At 40.6% G+C, this 17,008-nt stretch overlaps 1 protein-coding gene and 1 long non-coding RNA gene across 10 annotated transcripts in view; one reads left to right on the top strand and one right to left on the bottom strand.

The window, feature by feature from the left end:
* The window catches only part of CCDC192 (coiled-coil domain containing 192), a 254,994-nt gene extending 238,567 nt beyond the window's left edge, over positions 1-16,427 (top strand). The window contains exon 7 of the mRNA XM_008014308.3: positions 5,567-16,427. Coding sequence (XP_008012499.2) covers positions 5,567-5,853 — 287 coding nt within the window. The 3' untranslated portion in view covers positions 5,854-16,427. The remainder of the gene's footprint in view (positions 1-5,566) is intronic.
* The window catches only part of LOC140709979 (uncharacterized), a 142,669-nt gene continuing 129,128 nt past the window's right edge, over positions 3,468-17,008 (bottom strand). For all 9 annotated transcript variants that reach the window (XR_012090872.1, XR_012090873.1, XR_012090871.1 and 6 more), the window contains one exon: positions 3,468-5,605. This is a non-coding gene — a long non-coding RNA (uncharacterized lncRNA). The remainder of the gene's footprint in view (positions 5,606-17,008) is intronic.

Raw genomic sequence — 17,008 nt, 5'->3', positions numbered from 1 at the left:
TGAGAGATTCTAGAAAACTCACTGGGGTGGCCTTGGGCACTTTCCAATACCAATAGGACGTGAGGCTCTTGAAGTCCCCCACTTTGCGGAAGAGTTTTAAACACTTTAGTTGTAATGTGTTTAGAAATGGAACAAAATATTTGTTTTACATGTGTAAATAGACTAGTAGTAAAATATACTTGTATGAGAATTTTTTTTATTTTTCGTATGTCTTTAGGTTGTCTATTCGCATTTTCATTTAATACACGAGAACAATACAGTGGGAATCCTCATGCCATCTCTCTTTTTTCAGCATGTACTCTGCCCCTTACCTGACTGTCCTCTTCTTGTGCTATGGACTGAATTACGTTCCCATCAAAATTCCTGTGTTGAAGCCCTAGCCCCCGACTACATGGCATTTGGAGTTTGGGTCTGTGGGAAATAATTAGGCTTGGATGGGCCTTTCATGATGCAACCAGTGCCCTTATAAGAGACATGAGAGAGTTTTTGGTCTCTTTCTTTCTGCTATGTGAGTGTGTCTGGAATTGGTGGGTTCTTCCTCTCACTGACTTCAAGAATGAAGCTGCAGACCCTCGTGGTGCATGTTACAGTTCTTAAAAATGGTGTGTCTGGAGTCTGTTCCTTCAGACATTCAGATGTGTCTGGAACTTCTTTCTTCTGGTGGGTTCATGGTCTCACTGTCAGGAGTGAAACTGCAAACCTTGGTGATGAGTGTTATAGCTCTTATAGGCAGCGTGTCCAGGGTTGTTCATTCTACCCAGTGGGTTCGTGGTTTCTTTGCCTTCAGGAGCGAAGCTGCAGACCTTCATGGTGAGTGTTATGGCTCATAAAGGCAGTGTAGACCCAAACAGTGAATAGCAGCAAGATTTATTGCAAACAGTGAAACAACAAGGTGGAATGACACTCCAGCAGGTTACCATGCCTGACTCAGGCAGCCTGCTTTTATTCCCTTATCTGACCCCACCCACATCCTACTGATTGGTCCATTTTACAGAGAGCTGATTGGTCCATTTTGACAGAGTGCTGATTGGTGCATTTACAATCCTTGAGCTAGACACAGAGTCACAGAGTGCTAGTCCTCCAAGTCTCCACTAGGTTAGCTAGATACAGCGTACCAATTGGTGTATTTACAAACCCTGAGCTAGACAGAGTGCTCATTGGTGTATTTACAAACCCTGAGCTAGATGCAGAGTGCTGATTGGTGCATGTACAATCCTTGAGCTAGACACAGAGTGCTAGAGGGAAAAAGTCTCCAAGTCCCCACTAGGTTAGCTAGATACAGAGTGCTGATTGGTGCACATACAATCCTCAGGCTAGATATAAAAGTTCTCCAAGTTCCCATCCGGTTCAGGAGCCCAGCTGGCTTCACCCACTGGATCCTGCACCTAGGCCTGCAGGCGGAGCTGCCCGCCAGTCCCGAGCTGCACGTGCACTCCTCAGCCCTTGGGCTGTCCATGGGACCAGGCGCCATGGAGCAGGGGGCGGCGCCCGTCGGGGAGGCTCAGCACGGGAGCCCACCACAGGGGGCAGTTCAGACATGGCGGGCTGCAGATCCTGAGCCCTGCCCCACGGGGAGGCAGCTAAACCCTGTGAGAATTTGAGAATTTGAGTGCAGTGCTGGTGAGCCGGCCCTGCTGGGGGACCTGGTGCAACCTTGGCAGCTACTGGCCTGGGTGCTAAGCCCCTCACTGCCCTTGGCGGGCACCACCCGCCCGCGGCTCCGTGTGCAGGGCCCGGTGAGCCTGTGCCCCTGCCCGCCGGAACTCGCACTGGCCCGCGAGTGCCCTGCATAGCCCCGGTTCCCGCCTGCGCCACTCCTTCCACACCTCCCGGCAAGCAGAGGGAGGAGGCTCCGGCCTCAGCCAGCCCAGAGAGGGGCTCCCACGGTGCCGTGGCAGGCTGAAGGGCTCCTCAAGCGCAACCAGAGTGGACGCCCAGGCTGAGGAGGCGCTGAGAGTGAGGGCTGCTAGCACATTGTCACCTCTAATAAGGACGCAGCATAAAGGTGGCCAGGAAGAGAGTCCTCACCAGAACCTGACCATCCTGACACCCTGATCTGAGACTTGCAGCCCCCAGAACTATAAAAAATAAATGTTTCTTGTTTAAGCCACCCCATCTGTGGTACTTTGTGATAACAGCCTGAGCTGCCTAGACACCCGCTTCTCCTCTCATTTTCTTTCTACTGTCTCGCTGTAATACTCTCTTCCAGAAGGAGGATGTGGTGCTAGTGACCCTGACTGCCTATGCAATGCCACTTTGCTGCATTTTTGCTGCTGTATCATTAGAGCTGGATGAACTCCACCTATATTGCATTGTCTAAAAACTTTTTGACCAGTTTGACCAGGGGTGGCACTAAACTCCTTTTTCTTTATTGTATACATCCACTAAAAACAACTCATTCTAAAAGCAGAGGAAAAACTGGGGAGAGAAAACATGGAAGGAGAAGTCAAAGAGGAAGATGTCAGACAGGCACAGTGAGGCTCCCATGCACCCCCCTCCACCCCTGCCCCCTGCCGAGGCCCTGCATCCCCCGCTGCTCACTGCTCCCCTTCTTGGCATCTTCCCTGGCTACTTTGCTGCCATTTTTCTTCTCCCACTCCTGATGAAACTCGCTTCAACCCATCTGAATCAGTTTCTTATGTAGTTTAAGGAGTAGCTTAGGGACTGAGAGAAACATTACTGTCAGTCACGGATACAAAAGCCTGCTACCTGGATACCTACACACCTGCTTAAGGTGGTGCAGCTTTGCTGTGGTAGTGCATTCAGGCAAGAAATCACCCATTCCTCAGTAAATAAAATTAATTGGCAGTCATCACTTTTTATCAAACTTTGATTTCCATGACTCCATCCTCTGGGGTGACAGAAAAATGATCTCTGTGCCAATGGTTGAGGACCAGAAATCCTCCCTCTCAAATAATATCTGTGCAGGTTAACTAGAGCCATCTCCAGGTAATATATCCACCTGGGGTTCAGAAAGTGCTCATCTGGAAGGAAATGCTAGCCCAACACATTATCCAACAGAAATATAATGGGAGCCACAAATGCAAGCCATGTATTTTACATTTTCTAGGAGCCACATTTTTTAAAACATAAAAATAAGTCAGTGAAATTATTTTAAAAATATATTTTCTTTAATACAATATTTTCTAAATATGTTAATACATAAGCAATATAGAAAATTTGAAGTATTTAACATTTTTTAAACTAAAATCTTCCAGTCAACTGTGTATTTTACGTTAAAGCACATCTCTATTCAGACTAGCTACATTCCATTGCTTAATGCTCACATGTGACTAGTGACTATTGTATTGGACAGCACAGCTCCAGCCAAATGAAAGGAAAGGTGAGACCTTGGCATATCTGGAGATGAGAAAGGCCTCCTGCCATATGGACTCCCTCTCCTAGGCTGGAAAACACAGGCTTATCGCAGAGGCAATGAACTGAATGCTCTTTTGAAATTTGAGATGTTTTCCCATTGCTTGTTAACTTATGAAAGGTACTGAAACCAACATCTTTTTTTTTTTTTTTGAGATGGAGTCTCACTCTGTTGCCCAGGCTGGAGTGCAGTGGTGCAATCTCAGCTCACTGCAACCTCCACCTCCCGGGTTCAAGTGATTCTCGAGCCTCAGCCTCTTGAGTAGCTGGGATTACAGGTGTGCACCACCACACGTAGCTAATATTTGTGTTTTTAGTAGAGATGAGGTTTCACTATTTGGCCAGGCTGGTCTTGAACTTCTGAGCTCAAGTGATCCACCTGCTTCAGCCTCCCAAAGTGCTGGGATTACAGGCGTGAGCCACCATGCCCCACCTTCAAACCAACATCTTAAATATTGTTATAATTTTAAATATTCTAACAGAAATTCAGAACAAAAATTTTCCCACGGGTTCTTAAATGTTAGTAAGGTGCCAATAATTTCTAAGAGCAGAGAATAGCTTGATGTCTGTCTCCTCTTAACACTTTTGTGAAGCCAAAAGCACCCTGCCCACTATGCAATGTGCTGCCAAAGATTTTACACCTTGATCCCTTGGGAACGTGATGACTGTCAATTAATTTTATTTGTTGAGAAATGGGTTATTTTTATGCTCTTTTGCCTGCATGCACTACTACAGCAAAGGTGGTCCATTTTCAGCAGGTGTGTAGGAACCTAATAATAGCAGGCTTTTGTATCTGAGACTGACAATAATGTTTCTCTCAGGTGAAGCCGTGAGATTTATTTTCACTGGGAATCTCATAAATGCAGGACCTCAGTTGTAACAATCTACCATGGAGACCATGCATCAGGTTCATTCATACATGCCATTAGCTCCATTAGTGCTGAAATGATACCCAAGCCCTTGACATCTCTTCCTACTTACACCTAAGTCTGCCTTTTATATAGCTCAGAGACATTTAATGCTGGAAATTTCTACAGTGGTAGGGTACTGCTAAAGGCTAGTAAGATGGACTTGAGTTTAAGGAGCTACATTTTTTGATGGGCTAGAGAGGTGTGTTTTCAAGGACTCCTTATGGCCACTCATCTTTTATCTCTTTGTTGGAACCTCTGTCCTTAATTACTCAGGCCTTTATCCTCATCTGAGGGGTTAACTGATAGAAATTGATAAAGGATAAGCTTTCATGTCCAAGAGGTATTTGTGATTTTATTAAGAAGTGCCAAAAAGACTTCAGGCCTAAAAGAAATGAATCTGTATGGGAAATACCATGCTAATAGTTTTCCTGGATCACCTCAAATTGCACCCTTGCCGACTTTAAAGCTGACTTGGGTTAAGAAACTGGTCTGTCTTCATTATCGCTTGCCCCAGAAAGGGCATGGCAAACTTTTCGCTATTCATTTATTTATTTATTTAGAGACGGAGTCTTGCTCTGTCGCCCAGGCTGGAGTGCGGTAGCGTGGTCTCCGCTCACTGCAAACTCTGCCTTCCAGGATCATGCCATTCTCCTGCCTCAGCCTCCCGAGTAGCTGGGAATAAAGGCACCCGCCACCACGCCTGGCTAATTTTTTGTATTTTTAGTAGAGACGGGATTTCAGCGTGTTAGCCAGGATGGTCTCCATCTCCTGACTTTGTGATCTGCCTGCCTCCGCCTCCCAAAGTGCTGGGATTACAGGCGTGAGCCTCTGTGCCCAAATCTCATTTTTTATTTTAATTGAATTAAAATTCAAATCAAAGCATAATTCTACTTGATCATAGCTCTTGTGAAAGATTCTGAGGGAAAAGAATAACATGAAATTTGGGATGGCTGTTGTTTGTAGATTGGATTTTCATGGATGGATGAATCATTCCCATGGTTAATTGAAAGTTAAATGCATATAAACGAGAGTTGGCAAAGGCTGATTCTGAACACTCTCAAGAGGCTCCCAAGTTTTATTTTGTTTCTTTTTTCATGATCACCCAGAATCTTTCCTCTCACTGGATCCAGATTTTATTCTCAGGGTATCTAACCAGATGACGCAACATCTGTGCTCTCTTTTAAGAACGTGAGAAATGAAGCTTTTTCATTTTTCCTCTCTTCAGCTTCTGGGAAATCTAATCAAAACTTCTCAGACTTTCCTTTTCTTGTTTGCTTTAGAAGACAGCTCGCTGGAAGGGTTCTGTGGAGGTCTCCCACCTGTGGAAGAAGGTGATAGAAAAATTAGCCTGATAATGGAACTGTCGACCCAGGTTTCCCTTCAGACTGAGAGGATCACTCAGCTGAAAGAAGTTTTGGAGGAAAAGGAAAGGAAGATTCAGCAGCTGGAAGCTGAGCGGAGTCCCCATCCTCCCCAAGAGGTCAAGGACCCTCTAGGATGTTTACCAGAAGCCCCAGTTTTCTCTACTGATGACATCCCTCCTGTGGTCTCTGATGAGAATTTGTAAAGATTCCCAGTAAGAAAACAATAAAAGTTTATTAAGTGTCATCCAGGTAAAGTCCGATCCCAAGTAGTGTCCTAGGTGACAAACTCAAGTTCAAGTTCATGCGTTTGACTGTATACTATAATGTTTGTATTGGAAGGAAACAAATTAAAGGAAATGTTCAGGAGCAAACACTGCATGTTTTCCCTTCGGACAGCAATCGTCACGTAAACCACGCAGCTGTAGAATACTATGTTTTTAGACATTTCTGGTAGCAGTAGGGGAGGGAAGAAAACAAAACTAGACAGATGGTGAAAGAATTTAGCATTATCCTCTTACCAGAGATTTGTCACACTGCAAGGGAGGGGCGGCGCCGACCCCGTTTAGTATGCAGCTCTATTGTGAACAGAAAGCTGTCGCAGAGGGCCAGTTTCAAACTGGTGAATGCGCGGGTCTTTAGCAGGAGCTAAAGAGCAGGAGCCGTCAGCAGAGTAAATAGCCATGAGGTCTGTCCTTTCATGTCCTTAGGAGTTGATTTCTTTATGGCATGCATTTTATTAACATTAGCAAGGATAGAAAGGAAATAAAACTAAAGCAATAAAAAAAATTAAAAATGGGTGACTCAAAGCTGCAGTCCTTTGGGAAAAGTGTCCTGGTACAGCATCTCCCTGGGAAAAAACACAACACTGATTTTTCCCTTAGGAACAAGACTAAAACCAAAGCAAAATACAATCTTCTGTTATGATTGTACCAATGTGCTGTGAACAGTGCAAAACACTGGCAGGAATAATGGAGAATGGGCAGCGGAAATCTGCCCTGTAATTAATGGAATAAAAGAAATCAGATCATATTCCTTTTCCACTCAACCCCCTCAAATAAACTATTTCCCACTCAAAGGGAGCAGCTAGGCACTAACTGTGAGGAAGACTTCGGTCCTTAGTTCTTACTGTTCTGGTACAGCAGGACTCAGGCAAATAGCTCTAGCTGTCTCATGAGTATGACTGTAATGCTAGTTCTCAATTTAATTCAACTAGTTCAACAAATCCTCATCAAATACTCTTGTATCTGGAAGGCACAATTATAGATGTTAGAAATCACAGCAAACATGAGAATCACCATTTTCACCATCCAGAAGTTCACAGACACACAAGGATCTCCTTAAAGTAAAGCTGACTGTATTGAGAGATGGGAAATGGGAGAAGGGAAGTGGGTGAACGTGGGGTAAACCTGATCAGCATTGCTTTAGCAGAGGTTCTCAGACATACTGAGCATGAGTAATCAGCAAGAATGTATATTCCTGGCCTCTAGTTTAGGGTCCAGGGATATGCATTTTAATAAATACATGTGGTATTCCTGATGAATTTATTCCAGAAACTACATTTTAGGCCACATTGGCTTAGGGATGGCTTCAAGCAGACCTATTATACTTTTGCTCCCAGACTGATAGACAATCCCCAGAAGGAGAATTTCTCCTTGAAATCTGGGATGAGTCTTCTACACTATTTACCTATTGCATAATCTGATTACGGATCCCGACTATCTACAAAACACATTTTCCAAATGTGATTTTTCAAAAACAAAAAGGAATTAATTGAGTTCTTGACTCACATAAGAAAACTTGTTGATATTGACTTCAGAGGTTTGCTACTCCACCACCAAAAAAAAAACCCAAAAAACATGGGTCTTATCAGTGGCTTCGGTTTTTCAACCAGGGCAAGAATTTCCCATATTTGTATTTAACCATTTAACCTCAGTTTTGCCTACAATGGCTACAAGTATGTACAGGTGCAGTTCTATATCAGAAATGAAACCAACTTACTGATCATGAATGTACACTACCCCAGAAAGTAGTTAAAAATACCTCTTTATCATTTCCATAGGGTGCACTTCAGTCCCTACAGAATCCACTTCAGAAATCCCTTCTTGCTGGTCCCTCCTTTTTCTCACCTCCAAAACCCATGATTTCCCTGATCTTTTCTATCTCTCTGGCCTAGGTGTCCCTGTTGCACTCATGAAGGGCCCATTGCCCCTGACCCTATAGTGAGACTGAGGGTTAGCATGTTCTTACCGTGTATTTGTAGGAGAAAGCTTTAAATCCTTCCCTTTGTTAAGAGTGGACCATCTGCAAGATAAACTGTCATCTCCACAATTTTCCTGTGTTATTATGCTAACCAAGTTTCCATCTCTTTATTTGACCAAAGATTGTCTTAATCTCATGGGATATTGGGAATGAGATATCCCAGTCTCACTATAGGAAAGTAGAGAGAGAGAGAGAAATTTTCATCACATTCCTGATAGCCGTGTGTCAACTTCTAGATCAGTTTCCCCTGGCTAATGCCCTGAGTAGCCCTCAGTATGAAAGCGGCCTCTCAGTGGAGATAAAGTAACAAGCAGAGCAGGAGCTGGTATTAATAATTAATTGAGCCTATCACCTCTAAATATTCAAGGACCAGCCATCGAAGAAGTAAGCATCAAGGGTCATATTACCCTGCAAAACCATCTTTACAAGAAGCTGATCTTGACTCAGGTCTAGGTTACTACCAAATTAGAAGTGGGGAGGAAATTTGGCCCAAAGGTATGAATAGACTAATCTGTGTTAGGGACATCTTAGTAACAAGAAATTTTTAAGTATCCAGGGTTGGAGGTGAGGGGATGGGAGGAGTGTTATTGGCCTCTGAGAAATTTATTCTTTTCCTTTATTTGTTTATCAATTTAATACCATTTAGAGACAGGGCCTCACTCTGCGGCCCAGGCTAGAGTTCAGTGGTGTGATCATAGCTCATTGCAGCCTCAACCTCCTGGGTTCAGGCAATCTTCCTGTCTCAGTCTCCGGAGTAGCTGGGGCCACAGGCATGAGCCACCACACTCAGCTAATTGTTTTAGTTTATTATAGAGACTGGGTCTTGGAATGTTGCCCAGGGTGGTCTCGAACTCCTGGCTTCAAGCAATCCTCCTGCCTTGGCCTTCCTAAATTCTAGGATTACAGGTGTGAGCCACCGTGCCCAACCTGAAAAATTTTAAAGTGGAAAAATTCACATTACCAGCCAAATCTCTTTACGATTGTATGCCCCAAACTTCATTTCTATGTTCTGCTGAACCTCTAGAGAATTGAGTTGTGAACTTCAAATTGTGTTCAATACCGGGTTCAGACAAACTGAAAATCAGATTATAGCCGACACTGTAAACACAAATCTCATTTTCTTAGAGCAAATCGGGTTGCTGAGGCAGTTCACACTGATCATTAAAATATTGTGTATAAATATAACAAAGAAATTAATATGCTAATGATCCTATTTTTAATGAAAATTGAGCAAATCATCAGGTAATATATCTGATTCAAAAATAACTGAAAATCCAGCAAATAAGGTACTTAACAAGAGTAACACCAGCCATTCTCTAACAGTATAAAAACATTTACAGAACTATATACATAGTTTTAATTGTCCTTTTTCACCAGGCATGAACTTTTCTCAGACAGAAAGTTAAATATGTAACATTTCTAACCAATTTAAGTAAATGTTGGATTTAACAATTTAGTTTCTTTACTATATTAGTGGACTTCCAAATACTTTCATGGAAAGCTGAACTCATAGCAATAACTGTGTTAAAGATTAGCAGAAAAGCAAGCCATTGGAGTAACTGGCCCAGGGGTTGCTCTAGTATTCAGTTCAGCAAAAGCAGATAAATTATAGTACTTTCTAAGAGCATTTCTGGAAAAGAATGAATCTAATCCAATTCTAATTATCTCCTATACTCTCTCTGCTTATTTCAAAATCCAATCATTTTCTTCTATATTACACTGAAATAAATAATTTTTGGTTTAATGCAATAAAAAGAGAATTGTTGATAAATGTTATAGGCTTAAGTAAAAATAATGTTTATTTGGCAATTATCAAATATAGGAACTGCAAAGACAAAACTATTCTGAAAAATTTTTTTAAACATTTTAAAAAGACTTAGGAAACCAAATGTTTGAGATTCAAAGCCTGATTCTCATAATTTGAAATTAGACAACAAAAAAGAACAGACAAATTATAAAGAAATAATTATTATTATTTCTCCATGGTTTTACAACAAAATTTTTTATTAAGATTTCCCACACACAAGAGAACTTTCCTGCTAAAAGAGGAGAATCAAGTTCAAGTAGGAAATCACCTTTTTAAAATAGAAGAACAAGTACACTGGGACAAAGTTCACAGCAAAAGACAGGCCTCACCATGAAATTTCCCACACCTAATGAAATTGGGACTTTTATGGTAAAACAAAACAAAACAAAAAACAGTTCTTATTTTCAGTTTCCCAAAGAAATCATTTTCAAAGCCAGACACTCTCCCTCTCCCCACCCTCCACCCTCAAGTAGGCCTTGGTGTCTGTTGTTCCCTTCTTTGTGTTCACGTGGACTCAAGGTTAGCTCCCTATAACGCTCACTTATAAGTGAGAACAAGTATTTGGTTTTCTTTTCCCTGACATTAATCTGCTGACGATTACGGCCTCCAGCTTCATCTATGTTGCTGCAAAGGAAATGAGCTCATTCTTTTCTATGGCTATAGTATTCCATGGTATATATGTACCATATTTTCTTTATCCAGTCTACCATTGATGGGCATTTAGGTTGATTCCATGACTTTGCTATTGTGAATAGTGCTGCAGTGAACATATGTGTGCATGTGTCTTGTGATAGAACGATTTATGTTCCTGTGGGTATATGCTCAATAATGGCATTGCTAGGTTAAATGGTACTTCTGTTTTAAGTTCTTGGAGAAATCGCCACACTGCTTTCCACAATGGCTGAACTAATTTACATGACCACCAGCAGCATATAAGTGTTCCCTTTCCTCTGCAACCTTCCAGCATGTCTTATTTTTTTGACTTTTTAATAATAGCCATTCTGACTGATGTAAGATTGTATATTATTGTGACTTTGATTTGCATTTTTCTAATGATTAGAGATGTTGAGCATTTTCTCATGTTTATTGGCCACATGTATATCTTCTTTTGAAAAGTGCCTGTTCATGAACTTTGCCCACTTTTTAATGGAGTTGTTTGTTCTTTGCTTGGTAATTTGTTTAAGTTCCTTATAGATTCTGCATATTAGACTTTTATAGGATGCATAGTTGGCAAATTTTTTCTCCCTTTCTGTAGGTTATCTGTTTATTCTGCTGATAGTTTCTTTTGCTGTGCAGGAGCTCTTTAGTTTAATTTGGTCCCATTTGTCAATTTTTGTTTTTGTTGGAATTGCTTTTGGTGTCTTTGTCATGAAATCTTTGCCCCAGCCTATATCCAGAATTGTGTTTTCTAGGTTATCTTCCAGGTTTTTATAGTTTTAGGTCTTAAGATTTAAGTCTGTAATCCATCTTGAGTTGATTTTTGTATATGGTGTAAGGACAGGGTCCGGTTTCAATCTTCTGCATATGGCTACCTAGTTATCCCACCCAGACATTTTTTGAATATAGCTAGTGTCCCATCATTTTTTGAGTACAGCTCCCTTTTCCCATTGCTTGTTTTGTAAACTTTGTCAAAGGGCAGATGGTTGTAGGTCTGTGGCAGTATTTCTGGGCTCTCTATTCTGTTCCATTGGTCTATGTGTCTGTTTTTGTACCAGTACCATGCTATTTTCATTACTGTAGCCTTGTAGTATAGTTTGAAGTCAGGTAATGTGATATCTCCAGATTTGTTCTTTTTGCTTAGAATTGCCTTAGCTATTTGAACTCTTTTTTGGTTCCACATGAATTTTAAAATAGTTCTTATTTCTAATTTCATGAAGAAAATCATTGGTAGTTTGATAGGAATAGCAATGCTTCTCTAAATTGCTTTGGGCAGTATGGTTATTTTAGCAATATTGATTCTTCCTATCCATGAGCATGGGATGTTTTTCCATTTGCTTGTGTCATCTCTGATTTCTTTGAACAGTGTTTCATAATTCTCATTGTCGAGATCTTTCATCCCTCTGTATCTAGCTGTATTTCTAGATATTTTATTCCTTTTTTGGCTATTGTGAATGGGATTGTGTTCTTGATTTGACTCTCAGTTTGGATGTTGTTGGTGTATAGAAACACACAAATGATTTTTATACATTGATTTTGTATCCTGAAACTTTGCTGAAATTGTTTAGCAGATCTAGATGCTTTTGGCCAGAGACTATGGGGTTTTCTAGGTATAGAATCATACCATCTGCAAACAGAGATAGTTTGACTTCTTCTCTTCCTGTTTGGATGCCTTTTCTTTCTTTCCCTGGACTGATTGCTCTGGCTAGGATTTCCAGTACTATGTTGAATAGGAGTGGTGACAGAGTACATCCTTGTGTTGTTCCAGTTTTCTAGGGAACTGCTTCCAGCTCTTGCCTATTCAGCATGGTGTTGTACATTTTCAATAACATGAGCTTGTGGCAGGATGACATTTAATTATCTGACCATTTCCATCTCTACAGTTTACTATTGTTTTTTGTTTAACAAAGAATGACCCTTAGTGCACAATTCCAATAGTACCCAATCTTTCTGTTCTTGGATGGGAAAATCACATGGCATGTGATCTAATAACTCTTTAATCCATTTTCCTCAATGTCACGAATAAGCTTCACCAACAGTTCATTATCTGATATCAACCTTTTCACATAGCATGATTATATCACAGGCAATGGATGATAGCAGAATGGAAGACAAAGAACTAGCCCTGAACCAGCCCTTGGTCATATGAGGTCCAAGTAATGATAACAGCGAGTTATCATTAAAAGAAAAATGCTGATAATATAATCTTTGGCCTTGCAATAAAAAAGTGCGCCTTATTGCCTAGCTCCTATTGAAATAAATTTGATATGGTGATAGTGAAAGGAACAACAAACACCCATCATGGATGCCCACTATCTTGTTCCAGACCTGCATTTACTAACCATCAGCTATGTATATAGGAATGTAACTAATATTTACACAGCAATTTACAGTAATTTAAAACATTTCAAGTAGATTATTTTATTTGATTATCATGAGAATGTTTTAGCTAGATAACTAGTCCTAAACTTACAACTAGAAAATGCCAGAACCAGGATCTGTAGCCCCCAGGCCAGTATACATTTCATCACTCACCACTCCCGTGCAGTTAGACAACAAAGATATTTATTGCCTATACTCCCTTTCTCAAGTCAGATTCCATCCCATTTATAAGAAAAAGAGTTTTCCATGGGTATCTTCTTTCTCATGCTTGTTCCTCTATAGGGGTCCAAAAAGTGGTCCACGTTCAACTGACCAACTGTTTGGTTTGGCACAGAACAGTGTTTTGTTTTTTGTTTGCTCATTTTTTTGTTTTTGTTTTAAAGGAAATGCTTTTAAGAAGGGTAGGGGCTGCACTCTACATTTTGCTCCAGGTCCCACCATTTCCTATTGTTTTATGCAGGGCTGCTTAAGGCATTTGTCTTGCCTGCCTGGTCCTATAGGTGTATAAACCCTGCCTGAAATGCTCTCAATTGTGTATACCAGGTCTGATTTGGTATGCTGTGGTTGTGAACTTTGGATTTATAGTCTAAAACAAACATTCAAAATGAGTGAATTATATCCTACATTTAACATTAATACATATTTCCACATGTATAATAAAGAAGGAAAAGAAAACCTAAAGAAAGTTACTAAGAGCCCACTGCCTCATTCTCATGACTTCAAGACAGCTTATAAATCTTACTTTTTCAATCTGTTTTGTATGTGGTGGGGAATTCTGACAGCAAAATGTCATTTTACCCACATCACAAGCACAGGTAAATAGGTAAGTGATTACTACCAGAACCAGCATTTTCTGAAGGCAGGAGACCCACATATAGACATTCTACTCACTTGATCTTCAAACTTCCCTTTAAGGTCAGTGGCCTGATCTCACAGATTTCAACCATATGTCCTAGAACCTGTGTTATTCAAGCCTAAATGACACCCTCTGTGGGATACCAGAAGTCGCATAAAAATCTATATTTAGGAGGAAATGTTCTCCATACACACTACTTTACAGACTGCTTAGTATCTCAATCTATGTATCTGCACTCAGATATATGGTGACTTCCATCTCAAGAAGTAGGTATTTGCATTCTCATAATTAAATGACCATTTTTGTGACTTTCTAATAGAAAGGAAGGCATCTTCAAAGATGAATTAAAGTCATAACTCTAGAAATCCAGCTGCTGATAACTCATATGAATAAGTTTTATATTTCTTTTTCGTTTGTTTGTTTTGAGACAGGATCTCACTCTGTCACACAGGCTGGAGGGCAGTGGTAAAAGCATAGCTCACTGCAACCTTGAACCTCTGGCCTTAAGCAATCCTCCCACTTCAGCCTCCCTGGCAGCTAGGACCACAGCCACACGCCATCACACCTGGCTAATTTTTTACTTTTTGCGGAGATGGGGTTTCAATTTATTGCCTAGCCTGGTCTTGAACTCTTGGCCTGAAGCAATCCTCTTGCCTTGGCCTCCCTAAAGCGCTGGGATTACAGCTATGAGCCACCATGCCTGGCTTCATATGGGAATGTTTAAGCTAAAACAAAGTCTCTTTCTCTGCCATACCATCCTCTACTATTCCAAAGACTTACAGAGCAGTACCACTATAAGCTGAAGTAGAAATCTTCTCACCACACTGTCATTTTTGTTAAAATTTTCTGTTTTTTAAAATAGATTGACAGCCAGAGTATATATTCACTCGTTCACTCAAGAAACCGTTACTGAATACTTATTCTGAGCTTGTAAGTATCGTATGCTTTAGCAATCATGTCAGTCTAGATTTAGCCCAAATTTATGCATAGAATAATATAGTTTCTTATTATTGCCTCAGAGGTGTTTACTATACATTTTAAGTTTATTAAATAGTAGATTCAAGTAATGGCCGGTAAAAAGAAATCAGGAGAGGTTTTCTATGCCGTAGTTTCTCTTACAAATATATTTGAAAGTGATTAGAAGGAAGTTTTTTTTTTTTTTTAAATTCTCCATGCTCTGGACATTCTGGAGAGAATGAATGCTACTTTGTAGGGGCAGATAACCTTCAGAGAGCCAGGTCATTTAGCATCTGCAGTAGATTGCAGATTCAGGCACTTAGATGAAGGTCTAGGGCTTCAGTATGCAGACTCAGATTTCTGAAGGTCAGTCTAGGTATAGAGAAGAGCCATGGCTTCCTTTCTTCTCTACCTAACCTCCAGTGTAGCAAAGATGCCAAGAACTTAAATTAATCCGATTATCCTCTGGGGGTTACCCAGTCATACTATTTTGCCATAGAAACTTAGACCCACACCATGAGGTTGTTCTCTAGATTGCTGGTTGCTACATACTTTAATAAACTGAGATTCTGAAGGCAGAATATTGTTTTTCCTTCTTGGTGTTTGCTCCACAGTTGTGAAATATAGTAGTTATCTCGTAAAGATGTCAGAGTGCCTGTGAGTCAGGAGCTCAGGCTGTGGAAGGGCTAACTATAATGGTGGGAGTTGTTTCAAGCATCAGATCATAGTGACGCTTGCCTGAGACCCCATCCAATATTGAAATTCAATAGGCCCCTAGAGTGATGTATAATTTGAGAGAGCTTATTCCCATCTGCTACTTTTTCAGCAAGAACTAGAGAACTCAATCTCTACTGAGAAAAAGGAATTAAATTTGTAAAAGAGAGCCTGTGTCTATATGTAAATTTCCTTTTGTAGTAATTAAAATTGGAAAATAAAATAGTTGCATTACAAACCAAATGCGTGGAAAATATCTTCCAGGGAATCAATCCCAAGAAACACCTTTTCTCATCAGTACTAATAATAACCCTTAATAGGTTGGGATAGTTGGGATTTTTCCCCATAGGGAAATGTGTGGTAAATCTGTAAGTCATAAGTCCCAACACACAAACAAACATTCTACTGATTTAGTGAGCTCTCTACAGAGCAAATCATTGGATGAAATGACATCTGTTACGTTACTAAGTGGAAAATTGAGATACATGTTATTTTTTTCTTTGTACTACTTTAGTTGTCCTATATGTTTGATTAAATTAGAGTTTTTCCAGATGTCTTAAGTAGGCATGATTAACTACAATAGCTAAAGACTAAACAGGACACTACTGATCTGAACTTCTTTAGCACTTCACCCAGATAAATGAAAAGAGAGAGTTAAAATTGTTGTATTATTTCCAGCCAGCACTGAGACAGTGAAGTTTGTTATGAGTCTGGTGAAAATTACCCCAGAATGAGATTGATTAGAACTTTCCTTAAAGTGAGATAACTTGGGAAAGCACACCTATACTGTGTCTTACACCAATCAGATGCTCGTAGATGCTTCTTCCTTCTCTTCTGGTGACCAAAGTTTTGGTGGAGTACAGTGGCTTCACAAAATAAGCAACTTAATTGTCCTCTGTGTCAGAGAGCATTTTATAAGAGTCTTCATTCTGTTCCATTTCTTTGAAAGAGTTCTACAGAATCACAGTGGGTTAGATAACAAAATGGCACTGATATACCTTTCAGCCTGAAAATAATCCACACATGATTAAGAGAACTAACATTAAAAATTCACTGAGGGCCAGGCACAGTGGCTCGCACCTGTAATCCCAGCACTGTGGGAGGCCGAGTTTGGCAGATGGCTTGGGCCCAGGAGTTTGAGACCAGCCTGGGCAACATAGTGAAACCTCAACTTAACAAAAAATACAAAAATTAGCTTGTTGTGTACCTGTTGTCCCAACTACTTGGGAGACTGAGGTGGGAGGACCACTTGGGCCCAGGAGGTGAAGGTTGTAATGAGAAAAAATATATATATATTTGAAATCTTACAATACTTTTTCATCTCCAATGGTAGATTGTTTTTTTCTTTGAGAATGGGTATCACTCTGTCGTCTGGGCTGGAGTACAGTGGCTCAATCACGGCTCACTGCAGCCTCGATCTCCTGTGCTCAAGACATCCTCCCACCTCAGTCTCCCAAGTAGCTGGGACTACTGTTGTGTACTCATGCTCCTGGCATTTTGTTTTGTTTTGTTTTAATTTATTGTAGAGACACGGTCTCAGTATGTTGCCCAGATTGGTCTCAAACTCCCAGGCTCAAGCTATCCACCTGTCTTGGCCTCCAAAAATGCTGGCATTACAGGTATGAGCCACCATGCTTGGCCAACAGTAGATTTTAATAACTTGTGTGTATAGAATGTAATACCTAAAGTAATCACTTAAGCTATACAAAGAAATATACTTTAAAAA

Source organism: Chlorocebus sabaeus, chromosome 23 (genome assembly GCF_047675955.1).
Source record: "Chlorocebus sabaeus isolate Y175 chromosome 23, mChlSab1.0.hap1, whole genome shotgun sequence".
NCBI classification, from domain to species: Eukaryota; Metazoa; Chordata; class Mammalia; order Primates; family Cercopithecidae; genus Chlorocebus; species Chlorocebus sabaeus.
The sequence above is the reverse complement of the archived record's forward strand: the minus strand, read 5'-3'. Positions and strand labels throughout refer to the sequence as shown.